Source organism: Populus nigra, chromosome 10, assembly GCF_951802175.1.
Source record: "Populus nigra chromosome 10, ddPopNigr1.1, whole genome shotgun sequence".
Taxonomy (NCBI): Eukaryota; Viridiplantae; Streptophyta; class Magnoliopsida; order Malpighiales; family Salicaceae; genus Populus; species Populus nigra.
This window is the reverse complement of record NC_084861.1, coordinates 9,563,992-9,582,773: the sequence shown is the minus strand read 5'-3', so window position 1 is coordinate 9,582,773 and position 18,782 is coordinate 9,563,992. Positions and strand designations below refer to the sequence as shown.

Sequence of the window (18,782 nt, the reverse complement as noted above, 5' to 3'; positions counted from 1 at the left end):
GAACACGGGGTTTTTATTTATCCACGACACAATCAGAAATTGTTCACGGCCTCCTCCAAGGTCCCTGTATTTGCAATTACCGATACATATTAACCATAAATCGAAAATCACACCAACTCTGACTAAAAAACATAGAATAGCAAATAAATTTATTACCTCTTTAAAAAATAAATACTCTTAATGATTTGTTTAGAAGTATAGTTATTTTTTAAAATATTTTTATTTAAAAAAATATTAAAATAATATATTTTTTTAAAAAAATATTTTTATTATCAATACATTAAAATCATCTGAAAATATAAAAAAAATTAAATTTAAACCAAAAAAAAATTAAAATCTTGTTGAACGAGGTGCAAAAACGGTCTCTAAATATCTTACCAGAATTTCAGTGAAAATTCCATGGTGGGTGGGTAACGAGGCTATGAGCTAAAGTAAACCTTGAATATTGAGAAAACCTCAATATAGTCCCTAATCTATATAATTGTTCTCAATTACATCCCAAACCATTAAATTATGTAGATCAGCTTCCAAATATTTCCCATATTTTTCTATTGAGTTTGTTGTGTCAATATTGTTTTTGAGGTAATTGTACAATTAGTATATCAGATTTACACCTTTTCGCAATCGAGCATGTGAACTTTAATTTTTTATTTGAGTGCATTATTTTTTAAAAAAACTTCAATCAAGTACCTCCATCCATCTTCTTCAATTTTTCTTCTATTTTATGGCATGTTATTTGCCTTCAAATTGGTATTGATATTCCAACTTTCATTCTATGCCAATCAAGTACGTGAAATTTTTTTTCTGATACACCGAAGTTTCGAATTATTCTAATCAAGTAATTTTTTTTAAAAAAATTAACCAATCAGCTTTCTATTTATGTTGTAATCACGTGATATTCCTTTATTTGCTTAAAATAATAAACATTTTAGTTGTATCAGTAATGTATTTGTTAGTTTTAATTAATCACAAAATATCTTTTAGTCTTTATATAGATGACTTATCATTGATTAAAGGAGCTTACATCTAAATAGGATTTGTTTTAATTTCTTATAAACATTTAATCTAATTTTAAATATTTTAATTTATTAAACATAATATTATTTTAGAGAATGTTTTTATTAAAAAGTAAAAAATTTACTAAATTAATTTTTTAGAACAATAAAAAAATATAGGTGTATCAAAATAAAAGGGATTAAAATTCATGTGCTAACCATTTAGGGTGGCCCAGTGATAAAAACTTGGAATCGAGAGATTTATTCCATTTATGGTTTCAGATTCGAGCCCTATGGTTGCTCATATGATAGCTACTGGAGGCTTACATGGTCGTTAATTTCAGGGCCCGTGGAATTAGTCAAGGTGCGCACAAGCTGACTCGAACACTCACGTTAAAATAAAAAAAAAATTCATATGCTTGATTGACATAAAATGAAAGTTAGAATATCAATAGTGATTTAATAAAAACAAATGGCGCGTCATTATTTAATGGCAAAATTGACGGAAGGTGGATGGAATTACCTGTTGAAATGTTTGGAAAAAGTTAACCACCAAGTAAAATAAAGCTCATGTACTTAATTGAGAAAAGGTGTAAAGTTGGTGTATTAATATATAGTGTAATCATCCCATAATTTCGGTCTAATATGCACATTTTATGAAATAAAAATAATTTAATTAGAGTTGGCAAAAAAAAAATCAATGGATATTATTAATATCAAAGAAGCATTTTAACCTAATAACTTAAATTTTTAAGTGAGTTTCTTAAACTTTTAAATGAGATCTCAAGATATGATTTATATTTTTTTATAACATACATTTTTAAGTAAAAACCCTCTGGATTTAAAATTTACATAGACTCATACTATATTGTATTTAATTTTTATTAAATAAATGAGGATGATAAGATTCAAACTTATGACTACTTGGTCGTCAAAACTCTAATAAAATATTAAAAAATCATTTCAACTCAATAGCTTAAACTGTGAGGTAAAATTTTAAGATATGATTTCTATTATTTTTCAATAACCAAAAAGACCTGATTAATAATTATCTCAAAATTTTGGGATGAAATTAATAAATTTTATTGTTTTGTTTTAGGATCTAAATGAGAATGAGTAACTAACTAAAATTGAGGCTCATCTCGAATATTCCCGCACCTCAGCTTCCTACAAAAAGTGAAAAACACGAATCAAATGGCAACAAGATGCTCCAGATCTTAGCTTGTCATTTGTCAATGTGAGAATTTCTGGGAAGCTAGGCAGTAAAGATTGGCCAAGCAAAAGTACAAAACAAACTGAGTTGCTTAAAATAATGGGCGTGCCTGGGAAATACTATCTTAGCTTGTCATTTGTCAATGTGAGAATTTCTGGGAAGCGAGGTAGTAAATTGCTCGTGACCCATATTTGCATGTGTGATTTTTCACTTGTATGTTCATATCTTCTTAAGAAACAAATAAAGAGAAACCACTGGGAAGCATCTCTCCCACATCGAACAGATATAAATGTGTTGAATGTTTGTGTTAATTATTTCTTTTTTACTTTGTTTAATCTCTTGGTCTTTTCCTGGCTCTGTAGTAGGCCATAAGCCCTCCTTGTGTTGCTTTCTTAATGAATAAAACCCTTGATCCATAAAAAAAGTAATCGAATATTATAACGTATTGCATGTGTTTTCCTCATCTCGTGTTCATGTACCTGGAAAAAAAAACGAGGAGAGAAAGAAAGACAGGTGGTGCATGGTGGCCATGCTCTTGATATCCAAAAGAAAGCTGGATTGAACTTTAGAATGATTTTTGGACAATATTGGAGTGGCCTGTAGTTTCCACTGAAAGTATGGAAAACAAAATACTGCATTAATTGTACGTATAACCTAATTTGATGCCCTGCATAATTGCTTATTGAATATGACCTGCTGAAAATCCGATTGCTCGTTTTATTGTGACTAGCTAGCTATGCAGTTATGTTAGGAAAAGAGCAAAAGGAATACGTAACTCCCTAATTATCTGTCCTTCAAAGAAGAGCATTGAGTATGTATACCAAATAATCTGTCCATTAAGGAAATTAATCACATGGACCAGAGATGTGTGTGTGTGTGTGTGTGTGTGTGTGTAGAGAGAGGTGTTATAAGAATTCAATGAGGTTTTGCAGGTTTTCCTCGTTGAATGTATAGGCAAAACGAGAGGAGAAAGAAGAGAAATAAGGTTTATTTTACTGTGTTAGAAAATAGTATAAAATCATTCTTGTGATTTTACCTAATAATCATGATTTTAAAACTCACCAGTCACCACCTCCAATTTAACTAATAAAATTAAATATAAAGTAATGTTGAGTTTCTGCAGATTTTGTTATATTAAACTATGACAGAATGGATTAAATGAAGAAGACGGTGTTGACGCTGAAGATGCAAGAAAAGCATTATTATGAGGCTTAATCTGCAGTGGACAAGGAGCTCTCCTTTGTAACCGGCTTAATGGCCCCCTGTATTCCATCTCTTCTTTGTGAACGCAGGTTTGGAATCCAGGAAAGTCATCACCAGAATCCCCCGTTTTCCGTCAGTGCCTCACTTCTTATCTCTTGATTACCTCTCTCCCCCTTGAAGTTTTATAATTCGGTGACATTCGATTGATTTAACCATTTTAAGCAATTGAGATGAAGAGGAAAACTAACTGTATACCAATTACCATGTGTCCTGCAATAGCTAGCTGATGATGGGGACTTATCAGCAAACCATGCATGAAAGAAACACATAATTGGCCTGTCAAAGATAGGCAAATTGGCAAATCTTGTTTGCATCATGCCCTCGAGTTACCATATAAAATCACTCTATAGTCTATCCACAATATAATATTTATTATGGTAAGCTCTTAGGAAGCCATTCATGTGAGATGACGAGGTTGCCTCTGTTGCCGTTGATGCAAGAATCTTTGCATTTTTCCTTATAATCTTTCATGTGGGGGAGAGATCCTAGCACCCATTTAAAAGCTCGAGATTGCCGGTGACAGCTAGAAGAAGCACATGGCATCATATAGTTTCCCTGCGCATTTTTTTTCCCTTGCATTTTACCATTAAGACAAGCAGCTAGCTGAAGGCTGTATTTCCGAAGTGCGACAACTGAGTCATAGTCATCAGTCATAAATTAACCAACAGGATAACCACTCAGTCAGAGCTTATGGTCTTTTTTTAGTGGATTCATGGTCATGATTTTGCCATGATTGGCATGCCAATCTAGCTAGCCAAGCTGATCTTGTAGAATCAGCCTCAGTGTCACTTAGATCCTTCAATATCTTGCTTTTATAGTGGGCACTTTATAGCCCATCACGTAGGTTTCAATGGCATTGGCTGTGGTTCCCATCGTGATCATAGGCAGTCGGGAGGGTTCATTCCATGTTTGCATCCCTGATTTTGCCTGTGCTTTTGTTTTCGTACGGGTATCCCAAGTATTGGTATAAAAAAATAGCATGTATAAAATTGAAAAAGCATGAGAGAGGTGCTTTCTTCTTGATCAAATCTCCGATATATATATATATATATAGTAAAAGTCTTATAAATTTTTAATTTCGACATAAATAATTTATAATTTAAACCTGGACAGAGAGATGCACTTGGTCTCTATAAGAAACGAAAATTGTTCCACGTACGCAAAGGGAGACACCTGTAACGACGTCTTTTGTTGTTCGAAATACGTGTCACCGCTTGCTAAGGATAGTGATGGTTGAATTTGTTTGTTTTATAATTGCGATGATATCTTTTCTAGCCATAATAATGCACTCAGTTTTCCAAATTGCAGTCTTTAATGTCAAGAGTAAGAGCCAATCAACTACTAGAAAAGGTACGAAAAAATATCGAGGTGGTGCTGGCGTGGCATCATCTAAACTCAGTAAGAGAAGCCACGTGGCCACACCCGGCAAGGCCTTGGTGACACCCCCCCGACCAATAATGATAGCCAATAGACATCACCAACTCAAGATGAAGATGATGCAAGGTTGGGCCCATAAAGACAACGCATTTTCCCACCTTCATCTCCTTTACACTCCATCCTTGCACATTTTCGGCATTCATGCACTCTTTCGGCCTAAATCGTGGACTGCAATGATATTAACGGACCACTTCAATAAGATAAAGCAACATTACATTGGCTAAACAAGAGAAAAGGGCAGTGAAAAAAATAAAAAAAGAAGCTCGAGGGTCGATTTTATGATTAAGATAGTATGTTCTCTTTTCAGCTCTTGGTGTCGAAGCTAGCTAGAAACTACCTTAATCATAAAATCTTTTTTTAAATTAAAAAAAAAAAAACCATCCACGCAACTGCAATGATGCATCCCCTGGATTCCTGAGTGGTCTATTTCTTGCTGCAATGGGGCCAGAGCAAATAATATAGAGATTCAATAAAGTAGTAGTAGGTATGGGGGAGGTGACGAATTCCAAATTTCCAATTGGGGGGGAAGAAGACTATTGGGGACTAAAATGCGAGGTCTTGCTAGAAGAGGCCTTGTTTGTCCTACAAGAAATTGAACGTGATGGTGCGGAGAGATCAAGTCTTGGAAGTGAAACATCAACCAGAGTCATCATGTAGTCGGTAGAACAACATTCAAAGCCAAAAAGGTGTTCAAAAAAAGAATTATTCAACGTGGGAACAGCAATATTGGTTCTTGATTGAAACTAGACCAGATAGGGCTTTCTGCTTTCACGAACCGAACTAATTATCTTTTCTAATTGCTTGGTCTGAAACAGACAGCGACCTTAAAAGATTTCTAATCCAAAATCTTGGTGGGGATTGAAGTCATTATTACCACTACACTAGGAGCCACCTATCAGCCGTGTCTAATTACCACAATTTTGAATTCTAGGCTCCAAAATGGTGGACCACAACCCAGAGTTTGAGTCAAATATAGTTGCTTGTCTTGGATTACCTTGCAACCCTAAACGATTGGGGTCCACGGACCTCCTTCATCGTTCATCTAAATAGTATATAGAAAAGGAGATGTTTTTTTTTAATTATTTCTTTTCTTTTCTTTTCTTTTTTTCATTTTCATTTTCATTTCATTATTTAATAATTATTTAAATTTAAATTTAACTTCATAAATTATTATAATTTTAAATAAGAATCTCAATATTTGGTTTATATTCAATTTTCTAAAAGTTTATTTTTGTTATAATATAATAAGTTAAAAAATATTAAACTAATAGAGTCCACCACTTAATCATGAATTTAACTATAAAACTTGATTTAATTGAATATAACATCAACTACATCGTATTAAGATAATTCCCAGAAAAAATATTGGATCGGGAAATGTAAGATTTACCTATTGAATCTAATTTAATAATAATGTGAAATAATTTCTTAATATTTTTTTTTTAATTTTTTTTTTTTGAAGCCTCAGCATGGCATACATAGCGCGAACCTTTAAAGTAGAGTGGCATACATAGCGCGAACCTTTAAAGTAGAGTGGCATACTATACAATCCATAGTCTAGATAGAATATTGGTGTTAACAAAAGCCAATGGAAAACAGAAGCAAAGACGGAAACATAGACTAGACTGGAAATTATCTGCACGAGTTAGATTTCCTTGGTGTAATTAAATGCTTTCCTAGCTCCAACATCAAATTGGATCTACAGTAACAGTTGAAGCTCAATGAAAGGGGTAATAGGCGTATTTACAGGCATTCTCAACTACTCTCCTCAGAACTCTCCAGCCCCTACCTTCTGCGACAAATGCCTTTGTTCCTAAACTCAAGTCACACAGTATGCTAAAAGGACTGGTTATCTATCTACAGTGAGTGTTTCCAGCAGACAGTTTTAATATACATGGGGAGCGAACTAACAGTTTATTCAAGAATACGACTTAACCAATCCAAAGTTTACAAAAGATCTCGATTTGAAGAGACCTCCAAAGAGAAACTTTGTGGGTGATTCCTGAGAGACCGGTTTTAACTCTTCAGGACTGCCTTTCACCTTCAGTATGGTCTGGCCGGTTGCTTGCCGGATGGAATCTATGGTTTTAGCATCAACAGGATACCCTGATGCATCACTAACATAAAATGTATTAACAGCTTTGCCTGCTCTTGTTGTAACTTCTGCTCTGGTGACAGTAAGGCTATTTTCACGAAAGATACGAGTAACATCAGATAGCAGCCCAATTCTGTCCGTAGTGCATAACTCTAGCTTCAAGCCCTGAATTAGGAGGAAACAAATCAATCATTTAAAATAGTGAAATACAGTCTTAAAATAACAGCTAAAATCCAAAAGACATCCAATAAGCCTTTGTTATCATGTTATCAGCCGTTCTCAACAAGTTGCACATTATAGTACACAACAAACAAGAAACTTTCCAACTTCCATACAAGCAAGCGAATGAATTCCTAACAGAATCAAAGCATCAATATCTACAATACAAACAAATAAAACTAAATATAATCTGACAAAGCCATGGAATACACAATAGCAAGAGCTTTTGACTGGTGAGGGTCAGCCCATCATTGTTCAATATGCCAATTCAAAGTCATTATCCTAATAATAAAATCATCTCTTACACTTCATCAAACTCTGCATCGCCTCCGTAGCGATGCTAGTAAAGACTGAATAGCTCGACACCCTCTTAGTTGGATGCATGATTTTGGTAAAAGGAGGAATTTTTTACAAGTAAAGCTTAACAACAGTCTCAGATTTGAATGTACCATGGTGCACTTACCTCAGATACTCTTCTTTCAATAGCTGCTTCAAGACATTGTATAATTCTTTGTCTCTCTGCCTCTGATTTTACAGGGGAACCATCAACATGCTTGATATAATATTCCTACAAAAGAATCCATAAATCCACGGGCCAACACAATCAAGTGCAAAGATCAGTCATCCCTAAATACATTTGTGGAGGAAATTAAAACGCAAATGATTTATACCTGATGAGCTTCTGGACCCTCGGCATCTATATTAGCATGAAAAACTACATACTCCATGTCTGTCAATGTGCACACCGTATCGAAGAGAAGCTTTGGTCTATCTTTACTTCTTATAGTTATCACTGAGTAGTCCTTCTCATACCAATTCACCACACTCACATTAGGTCTTTGCTTCTCATCCAATACATCATTGTTAGCTCGTTCATAATCCCTATCAGCAAACATCATTTGGTGAAGCCTTCTCTCAGTATGGGTGACCCCATGAGACACGACAGTCCTAGCTCCCCTATATTTGTTACTGCCCTTCAGTACATTACAAAGAAGTTCCTTGACCCTCGATAGCTTCTCCGGGTCAGTAATTGCTGACCCAGTTTCATCATCAGTTACTTGCATCACGGCTGCTGCCCGCATATTGTGTGTCCAGACCTCTGCATTCAATACATTGCATTTTAAATGGGCGAGGACAGCACTCACTTCAGATAGCAGCCCTGGTCTGTCACTTCCTGTTAACTCAATTGCAGTGTGATCTATAGATTGTTTAACCCCAAAAGATCCCATGGAAGATGTAAAGCAAGATTCTGTCCCTAACGACTTGAGATAAAACCAAATAATCAGATCTGTTTGCACCTCAACCAACCAAAAATAAAGAAGCAGAACAAAAAGTTCAAAAAAATAATATCAATCAAAAAATAACGACTCACCTTTGTAATATAATCTAGAATTGCTTCATCGGTAACCTTGTTTCCATCTTGATCCGTAACATTAAAAACTGGTGGAAAAAAGAAGAAGAAGAAGAAAGAGAACCTCAAAATAATCAACCTTTTATGCTCCAAAAAGAAAAGCTAAATTAGGAACCGAAAAAAAAAGGAAAAAAAAAGTATTACCATCCATGAACCATCCACCATCAGAGGATACGTAAGCTTTGGTTATGATAAGGTTCAGATCAGTGAGGACTTGAACAACTTCAAGAAGTTTTCCATGTTTGTTAGCACTGTCAACCTGTATCACAAAATGAAACGATTGGTACCCAGTTGAACACCAAGAATAATGGGAGACTCGAGCACGCGCATACCCCAAAAAAGGACAAAAACCTTACCCTTATAACAGTAGCATTCTTGCAAGCTTCATTATCAATCACAACCCTAACACACACACACAAAAAAATAAGGGAAAAAAAAAGTGAACAAAACAGAGATAAATCTGATTCGCTTCATAATTTTAGGTCACTTCCAATGGGAAAATTCAGAAAAGAAGATAAAGAATCTGAATGATACGCACCTCGGTGGATTCAATCTCCTAAAGAGCTTCTCATATTCATCATCCATATCATTTGAAAAGCTCATGTTGACCTCTGTAGAAATAAAAATTTTGAACGGAAAATAAAAAAGAAAAGCTATGAGAACAAAACCAGCCCATAAAACCAAAAAGTTGGTTTCTTGAGAAATAACCATCATCAACGCAAAACACATACTCCTAATAGCCCAAAACAGTACGGATAACTGATAAAAGGCACTCCTAAATTATAACGGAATCCTTAACAATCACTTTTTTCTCAAAACAAATTTTGGAATAAAGAGAGAAATCTAAAGCAGAGAGGATATGTAAATATGTGTAAAATAAAGCACAAATACAAGGGAAGAAATAATTTACTGGCATAAATGTTGTAATTAAGATCACACAGACACAATATGACTAGGAAACACACATACCCCGCATCAAAAACCCTTGGAAACAGAATTAAAAAACAGAAACAATCACCTAATTAACAAAAGCCCATCACCCAAAAATAAAAAACAGAAAAGAGAAAAAATCCACGCCTACCCATTATAGTTCTTGATGCCTCAGTGAAGTACTAGTACTGAACCAAAGTAGTTGTCTTGGTTCTCTCAAGATTCAAGAAAGAAAGATAACTCTCTTGCATATACGCATAGGCATGTGTGTGTGTGAGTCTATATATATGTATAGAGAGAGAGAGAGAGAGAGAGAGAGAGAAACCAGAAGAGAGAGCAAGTATCCCCAGAGAGATCTCAGGACTCTAGCAAGAAGGAAACCTTAATTTAATATTAATAAATTTGATTACTCCCTGTGTGTATTTATTTTTGTTTCTAAAATCAGACACCCCAGTACTCCAAAAACCTGCAATTTCTATGAAAAAAATACAATAGAACGAAATATACCAACGAAAAAAAAAAACAGTACGTGTGTTCCTCTTCCTCTTTCTCTCTAGTTTATTGGGTTATTCTCTTTAGGATGGTGATGAGTTCGCTGTTTCAATTGCTGGCTCTCGTAAATCAGTACTTAAAGGAGAGTTCCCAAGTTTGAGAGGGGAAGAGTATTAAATGCACCCAAGCATATTTTAGCGTTGGTTGCTCATTGCTCGAGTGCGCGAGTGAAGGGCTAAACCCTTAAAAATGAAGGGGGATTAATCTAACCACGTGTTTCTTAGAATGGCGGTGAGGCAATAAATCTCCAAGCTTCGTGGAGGGGACCATTTTATGGATCTGGGTGGGTGTAGTCCATGGGTTAATGGGTAGGTGCAAGTCTTGGTTTTATTTGAGGCAATTCTCGAATTAAATATTAAAAAAATAAGGAATCCGGATTTTTTATATATTTTTAAAAATTAGAAAACTTAGTTATTTTTTCTTTTCTTTTCAAATATTTTAAATGACAAGGGATGTTTTCTAGCCGGTTTATGTATTAAAAAAGACCAAGTTTTCTTTCTAGTCGATTTTAAAGACACATCCCATGTTAGGATGTTATATCTAGAATAGATTCTCATGAATATTAACAATAAAAAATCGATTCAAATTATAAATTCTTAAATTTAAATATTAAATTTGTATTTTTATGTGAAAATCGCCACGAAAACAGCTCATGATAATATAGTTTACGTGTAATCTGGCTTCGAATGATACATGCTGAATAAAAAAAATCGAGGAGAGAAAGAAAACTGACCATACACCAACCAGGTGAGGAAGGTGGTGGCGCGCCTTCCCCTTATCTTAACCAATTTTCAATCCGAGAGGCATCCTTGGCATGAAAGGGGAGAAGAAAGACAGCAAAAGGGCTGTCGCGCGCACAAATTGACCGAGTGAATTAAATATTGGCTCCAGAGCTGGTAGGAGTCTCCTACACCCGGGGAACGAGCCTCGACAACTAATCAATACACTAAAAATTGAAAAAAGAAGGATCAAATTCTGTTGTTGGGACTCGGTGTCCCCTAGCCCTTGTAGGTAGTCTTTGATGGCGATGTTGATCGAATAAATTGCCTGTCCCCTTCCTCGAAAAACATGGGAAAAGAAATCGGATTACATCAAGTTTGCCCGGCGCAGGAACTGACCTCAGCCATCTTTGAACGTTGGTCCCTGGAACGGACGAAGAGGAATATTGAAGACAATTTCGCAAGTTTATTCAAGAAAGAAATAAAAAGTACAATAATTAGATACGAAAATGGAAGGAAGGCGTATTGCCAACTTTCCGGGACATGACGACACAAATATGAACACGTCCCAAATTCTTTTTATATATATAATAGGTGTTTTTTAAAGTTTTTTTTAGCTCGTAGTTATATTAAAATAATTTTTTTATATTTTAAAAAATTATTTTATTATTAATAAAATTTTAAAATAAAAAATATTAATTTAAAATAAAAAAATAAATTCTTTTAAAAAATACATAGATAATCAGTCACTTTACTTGATTATCAAACAGTTGACATCATGCGAAGAAACGAGTCCAAGGTTGCATTGAGTATATATTATGCAACCCTTGCCCAGTTCATGGACCCAAGTATCACGTGGACATTTCTTACTCCAAAAAATAACGATTTTATTCGGTACATTCAAATTTAGTGGGGCCAGCTCACTATTTATAAAAGGCCAGGGTTGAAATGAAATAATCCTCGTTAGAAAATCATGACAATAATTCTTACTAATAAATTAATAATAATAAGAAAAAGGGTTTTAGCAAGGGCCTCCAGCACCTATAAACAGAAGCTCCCTGACACGTACCTTTATTTTTCTTGCTTTATAACCCTGAAACTTTTTTATATTAATTTTACATTAAACTCGGCTAAAAATATTTTAAAAAATATTAATTTAATATCTTTTTAAATAAAAAATGATTTGGATTTAACAGAAATAAGTAGATAAAAACCTCGTAAATAAACACTCCAGCTTAAAATTTCAATATCTCCCCTCTAGCTAACCTGAAACTAGAAGAACTTTCTCCAGACAAGCCTAGCCAACAAATCTTGCCATAATTACCACCTACTTAATTGTTAGAATTAATTTTGAAGTTTGAAAATATAAAAATAGATTTTTTTAAAAAATACTTCTTTTAGATGCATGCAAGTAAGGTATTAATTGGGTGATTATTTTTAAGTTTTTAGAAATATTATTAAATATACTTATTAAGAGTGTTGTAATTTAAATCTAAATCCACGGACTGTCTCCTTCTTACTCTCGACAGTATCGATTCTTGAAATTCAATTACCGCATCTGCCAGCAGACTACAGGCAAGGCATGTAAGAGAAACCGAAAGAGAAGATAAAAATAATTTAATCATCAATGAATTTTGTTTAATAATCTCACGTGCATGAGTGATGGTTTCTAACAGGAGTTTGAATAGGGTAATTTTTATTTTTAAATATATTAAAATAATATTTTTTTTATTTTTAAAAAATATTTTTAACACTTCTTAATTTGAAGCAAAAATATTAAAAAAAATTAAAATGTTTTAAAAACACTTCCAAAATAAAATATCAAAAACTATATATATATATGTGCTGGGAGGTAGCGAGAGAGAAGAGAAAGAAGGTGAATATAAGAAAATTCATATTTCAAAATTTTGTTATTTTTTTTATTTGGCTTGGAGAAAGAAAAAGGGAAAGCGTGGGACACGTGTTACTTTTTATACACGGTCATGTGACCTCACTTGCGATCAAAATTAATCGAGAGGTGAGGAGGTCTGTTTTTTATAGCAGGAATAGTTTGCGGTGCTCGAGCCAAAGGTGAGGAATTAAGTTTTAGATTGACACGAAATTCAAGGTTAAATATATGATTAAAAACAGTGGTTACTAGTTTATTTCGTGAGCGGTAACTTTAAAAAAATTGGAACGTTAAATAAATATGAATTTTTTTTGGTGTTGTTATTAAAGTAGATTTAAATTTTAAAACTTTTAACTTGATTTTTTTTATTTAATTAAGATTTAAAATTAAATTACATCAACTTGGTAACCGGACATGTTTTTTAAAAAATAATGATATAAAAGTTGAATTATACATTGTTTGAAATCTTAATATATAAAATTACAAAATCAAGTTATACATTAGTATTTATTTATTATAAAAATTAAGAGCAGTGTAAAATATAAATTTGATGTATTTTTATTTTTTAAAATTTTTATTGCCTTTTAGTTTTAGTTTTGGGATGAGTAAATTTAATTTTAATCAATAAAAAATTAAACATTGACACTGACTAGGAAAAAAAAAGTTACAGAAATTATAAAAATATTGGTATTATTATTGTAGCGTTTAATCACAACAGAAACAACACAGATAAATATAACTTCAATAATGACGGTAACATAAAAACAAAGACTGAGATAATATAATCAAATCATTAAATAAATGATTATAAATAAATAAATAAAATATCAAGATCGTATTGCTCCCGCATTGCAGGAGTGTTAGGTTGGTTGCCATTAATGTGCAACAACCATTGACAATTGCAGCAGCCACCATTGTCAAAGAAGATGGCTGCAATGGTGGGTTGTTGGTGGCAGCCAACAACCATTGTCTAATGTCAAAGTTTGGTAAGTTTGGCAGCCACCATTGATGACAAAAGAGCAAGATGAGCTGCCATAGATGCCTATAAATAGAGGCATACATTAGAGAGCAAAATGAGAGGTTGTGAGAGTTGTGAGAACGTGAAGAGAAGAGAAGAAGAGAGAAAGAGGGGCTGCAATGGCAGCAGCCTTGCTGCCATTGCAGCAGCTGCAAGTGCAGCAAGAGAGTTGAGAGAGTTGAGTAGAGTGGATGTAATCCTCCTCCTCTACATGTATTTATTGTATCCTTTCTCTATCTCTAATAAAATGAACCTCTCCCGTGGATGTAGGCGGTTTTGCCGAACCACATAAAATATTGTGTTAGTGTGCTTAAGCCTCCGATGAGCAACTATCAGAACATCACCGGTCGGAATCCCCAACAATTGGTATCAGAGCTGATGGTTTAAGTGGTGTTTGATTTTTTGCTCAAAAATGAAAGTTCTCAAAATGGTGTTTTGACCATACCATTGTGTAGAGGAGGCCGAGACGAAGCCACTGGTGAAAACGGCGTCAAAATCGGACGTCGGAAAACGGCCGCACGGGCCGGCGAAGAGACTGCCCAGTCAGCGTGCCACGTCAGCGCCAGTCAACAGACACGTCAGCGCCAGTCAACAGACACGTCAGCAAAGTGGGACCCACCAGCCACATCATCAGTCGCGAGCCAAGCCGAGTGAGTCGAGCCGAATTGGAGCCGAGCCGAGCCGCGAGCCGAGGGACAGGATCCAGTGTAGCGGATCCTATGTGCAACCGGATCTGAGATTGAATCTGAGCCGTTGATCAGGCCAGAATTGTTTTGATCAAATCTTAGTCGTCTGAAGTGCGATTTGGATGATTTCAGACTTGTTTCCAGCTAATTTGATCGTTCCGGATGCAATGGTACGGTCCGATCATTGAGATTTGAGACCGAAAGTGGTGGTGGTGAATTATTAAAGAGAGATTGCCCGATCAAGAGGCATCTGAAGGTCATCATGATGGTCGATGGAGATGGAGAAGAAGAAATCGCATATGTTTGCCCAATTACATGTGTTGAACTGCTAAGTGGGGAGATTTTTTAATTGCCTTGAGGGAAGGCAAAATTGGGACACTCTGGACACCCGGTTATGTGGACAATTTGAGGTGTAGAGTGGAAATTGACTAAGACCAATCTTGACGAATCTAAGAACTGGTAGTCTCGCCAGATGTTGAGAAATCATGTATTAAACCAGTATATTCCAGATCACTTGTAAAGGAAAGCCGCAACAAAGCTAGCAAATGGTTGTATATACGGAAAGACAGTACGATGGATAGATATGGCCTGAGAAGTTCTGTCTAGGAGATTGGGTTTTAAGCGGGACCAGTGTGACCTCTCCAATCTTTCCTGGGAACTTGCTTAGTGGAAGGATTATCCATACGGTACTATTTTCGTATATATAGCAGTTTGTAATGAAACGGTTGAAGACTAGCAAGATGACGGCACAAGGGAACACTTGGGTTCCGAAGGTTCAAGGATCTGATGAAGTGGTGATTTCTCCAATGAAGTTAGATTCGGTGACTGTGATTTCTCGAGGGAGAATTGATGAAGACCCTAATAATGGAAGAGAAATACAGCAAGGGGATAAAGATTGGCACCCTATTTTGATTTCGACAGGTGTTGTGACAGGATGAGCTGCTGTCAAACATAAACAAGGAATAGGGGAAAATCTGGAGAACAGAAATTGCACGAGGGCACACGGAGATTGTGTAGGAGTACCCGTAGGATCCAACGGGGTACTGTAAAGAGACAACAGGTGCAAGGAGAAGAAAAGTTCCCAGATGAAGCTCAGAGCAGAGACTGTTAAAGTTTGTATAACAGGAAGTCTCTTATGCTCTTGATGAAGACAACAGGCGAAGACCTTTCTAATGCATGCAAGGATGGAAAGAGAGCTGTTGCAGAGACACCTAATTGAGGGGGTGCAAACGCCTGTGATAAAAGGCGACCGCCTATGACGAAAGGCGAAGACACCAAAAGAGAGTTGGTGTAGGTGGAGCTGTCAAGCAGAAAGGCATAGAAGCTCCAAACATAGAAATCGAGGTGGAGGATTGCGAAGAGTATACCGCAATTTTCTCTTTCTATGTGATTAGTGGCAACTATCTCTCCCATAGTGCACATGGTGGTAGAGAATTCTGGAGCCACTTTGAAGCATCTCAGCTGAAGGAGGATGCGACCACCTATGAAAGGTGAAGACACCTTAGATGGAAGGTGTGTGAGGGCCGTGATAGAAGCCTCAGTTTAGACCGCCGTATGACGACGAGCGGAGACACCTAAGGAGAAGGTGTGTGGGCCACGATGTAAGCCCAGTTCAGAACAACCCCAGAGCCAATGTGATGGCTAGATATGAGTGGACAGGTGTATAGCCAATGAAGTGGCTATGATGAGTATGGAGACAAATGCAGGATTGACTTTCATGGATATTGCCCCCATGCTAAAGATCAATGAGCTAGAAGACATTTGCCTTGGACAATAAGTGTGTGACTTGTGGAGCACTAAGACGCGGCTGCTATGAAGAAGCAGAAGGGCATGCGCAGGTTCCGGGAACGAGTTGACTCTTGTCAAGGTGGTGAGCTCGGTAATGGCATTGTAATACTCAGAGTATGAAGACAGATATGGATCAATCTTTAATGGGCTGCCCCCATAGGTGAAGGTGGAGAGCTACTTGGACTCTTACGACTAAGAGCGAGAGACTCACAGAGAAGTAAGGCGTGGTTCCTAGGGTGGAACAGAGGGCAGGCACAACTCCTGGATGAGTAGACTCTTGGAAGAGTGGTGAGCTCGTGATCATATTGAGATACTCAGATAATGACTGTCGCACTTAGAAAAAGAAATTTCCGTTTGAGGGGGTGTTGTAAGCCTTGGTGTAAGGCTTGATGAATCATTCCGGACCGAGCATGGTTGATACGCTCGAAGGGGAATGTTGTGTTCCAGAGACAAGCGTTAACACTCTTCAGATGTGATGTGGGAGACTATCTGGTTGTAGTGATCCTTTTGTGTGAGAAAATGTGTGCTTTGGTAACTCTGATGATTGAAAGGTTTGGCGAGTACCTGTAAACTCAGCCTCAGACGCTCTCAGAATGGTAAGCTTGGAAGAGCTGCAAGATGCAAGCCTGTGTTGAAGAAGCAAGAGGACAGTTGCCCCACATGAATGGCAAAGGGGGTGATTGTTAGGTTGGTTGCCATTAATGTGCAACAACCATTGACAATTGCAGCAGCCACCATTGTCAAAGAAGATGGCTGCAATGGTGGGTTGTTGGTGGCAGCCAACAACCATTGTCTAATGTCAAAGTTTGGTAAGTTTGGCAGCCACCATTGATGACAAAAGAGCAAGATGAGCTGCCATAGATGCCTATAAATAGAGGCATACATTAGAGAGCAAAATGAGAGGTTGTGAGAGTTGTGAGAACGTGAAGAGAAGAGAAGAAGAGAGAAAGAGGGGCTGCAATGGCAGCAGCCTTGCTGCCATTGCAGCAGCTGCAAGTGCAGCAAGAGAGTTGAGAGAGTTGAGTAGAGTGGATGTAATCCTCCTCCTCTACATGTATTTATTGTATCCTTTCTCTATCTCTAATAAAATGAACCTCTCCCGTGGATGTAGGCGGTTTTGCCGAACCACATAAAATATTGTGTTAGTGTGCTTAAGCCTCCGATGAGCAACTATCAGAACATCACCGGTCGGAATCCCCAACAAGGAGAATACAACTACTTTCATCTTATTAATTTCACCTTTAAATGTTTTTGAAAACAAAGCGAAGAAAGGAGAAATCAGATTCATAAATATCTTCCGAAAAATAGGAAAAAAAATATCTTCAACGCCTTTTTGTTTTGTTTTAATGAATAGAAATATCTTAACACTTTATTGAGGGATACAAGCTCAGCGTGTAATCACGTGATTGCTCCACGTCAGACCTGTTTCTTAATGAATAGTCTTCTCTCTATTCTCTTGCGGGGGCAAAAAAAAGTAGTATTAAATTTAAAAGTAACTCATACCTCCGCGATAAATGGATGCGGCGCACCTAAATGAATCATTGTAGCTAGGTTCATTGTACTGGATTTGAATAATGTGAGGATTATTTTTTACACTTTTAAATAAAACCAATTAAATTATTTTGAAAGCAATAGAGTTTTTTCTATAAGGAAATATTTATTATTATCATATTAATTAGGCATAATCAGTCTCTTCTTATCATTTTGATAACAAGATTAACTTATTTTTAAGAGTAAAATTTAAAAAAACTTGCGTTCATAAGTTTTTTTATATTTTTATTTTTTAAAAACACAATTTAATAACTAAATTATTATTTAAATAAATTTTTCTTTAATTTACATTAATGGGTGTTTTTGTCTTTTCATTCAAGTATTTTTGTTCTCCCTACTATCCATTGAAATGGGCTTTGATTTTATTTATTTTTTGCCTTTCTATCCTTTCCGCTTCCAAGATTACAATTGTTTTATGTCTCTTAAGTTGGTGAAGAACTATTATAAATTAATAAAATATATATATGTATGGGTATGGCATATATGAATCAGAAAAGATATTCAACCTACAAATTTAATGATAACAAACGAATTTAAAGATAAGAGGTTAATCCTATGACGTTAGATTTACTACTAGTAATTTAACTGAAAAATAATTTCTTAAATCTGCTCAATCACTTATTCTTGATAGCAATTAAACTGCTTTGTTTTAAACTGACAATTCCAAGCAATTTTTTTATATAAAAAGAGGGAGAACTGCATCTGCATTTGGCATTGTCTTCACCTACTGTAACACCTTTGAAAGTAGCATTGTGATTATTTTTTACAATATTTTTTGTATGAAAATATATTAAAATAATATTTTTTTATTTTTTTTAATATTAACCCATCAAAATAATCTTAAAACACTAAAAAATATATTAATTTAAAATAAAAATATTTAATTTTTTTTAAAATATTTTTAAAACATAAAAACAGAAACCGAAACCGGGAGTAAGTAAAGCCTAAACGTACCATGCAAACAGGAGAGCGTTGAGAAGAGAGACAAATAAACATGCAAGTGCTGACCAGCAGGGA

At 35.5% G+C, this 18,782-nt stretch overlaps 1 protein-coding gene across 3 annotated transcripts; it reads right to left on the bottom strand.

Moving 5' to 3' along the window:
* Nucleotides 1–6,529: 6,529 nt before the first annotated feature.
* On the bottom strand, nt 6,530–10,252 carry LOC133705942 (ACT domain-containing protein ACR4-like). 3 transcript variants are annotated; one of them, XM_062131399.1, is made up of 8 exons: nt 9,715–10,252; nt 9,172–9,244; nt 8,990–9,035; nt 8,778–8,892; nt 8,595–8,662; nt 7,894–8,484; nt 7,686–7,790; nt 6,530–7,168 (listed from the first exon to the last, which is right to left on the bottom strand). In XM_062131399.1, the coding sequence occupies exons 1-8, from the start codon at nt 9,716–9,718 to the stop codon at nt 6,827–6,829; spliced, it is 1,344 nt and encodes a 447-aa protein (XP_061987383.1). In that variant the 5' UTR covers nt 9,719–10,252; the 3' UTR covers nt 6,530–6,826. The 3 variants fall into 3 exon arrangements, with proteins under 3 accessions (XP_061987383.1, XP_061987382.1, XP_061987381.1); XM_062131398.1 differs by lacking the exon at nt 9,715–10,252 and adding an exon at nt 9,603–9,679; XM_062131397.1 differs by lacking the exon at nt 9,715–10,252 and having other exon boundaries at nt 9,172–9,592.
* Nucleotides 10,253–18,782: the final 8,530 nt, after the last annotated feature.

Excerpts from the sequence above, each read along its gene's own strand:
- LOC133705942 (XM_062131397.1), bottom strand. The coding sequence starts at position 9,362 with ATGTGTTTTGCGTTGATGATGGTTATTTCTCAAGAAACCAACTTTTTG. Across the intron at positions 8,663-8,777 it reads TGGTGGATGGTTCATGGATG|TTTTTAATGTTACGGATCAA; the intron begins GTAATACTTTTT and ends TTTTTCCACCAG. Across the intron at positions 7,169-7,685 it reads TTGAAAGAAGAGTATCTGAG|GGCTTGAAGCTAGAGTTATG; the intron begins GTAAGTGCACCA and ends CTCCTAATTCAG.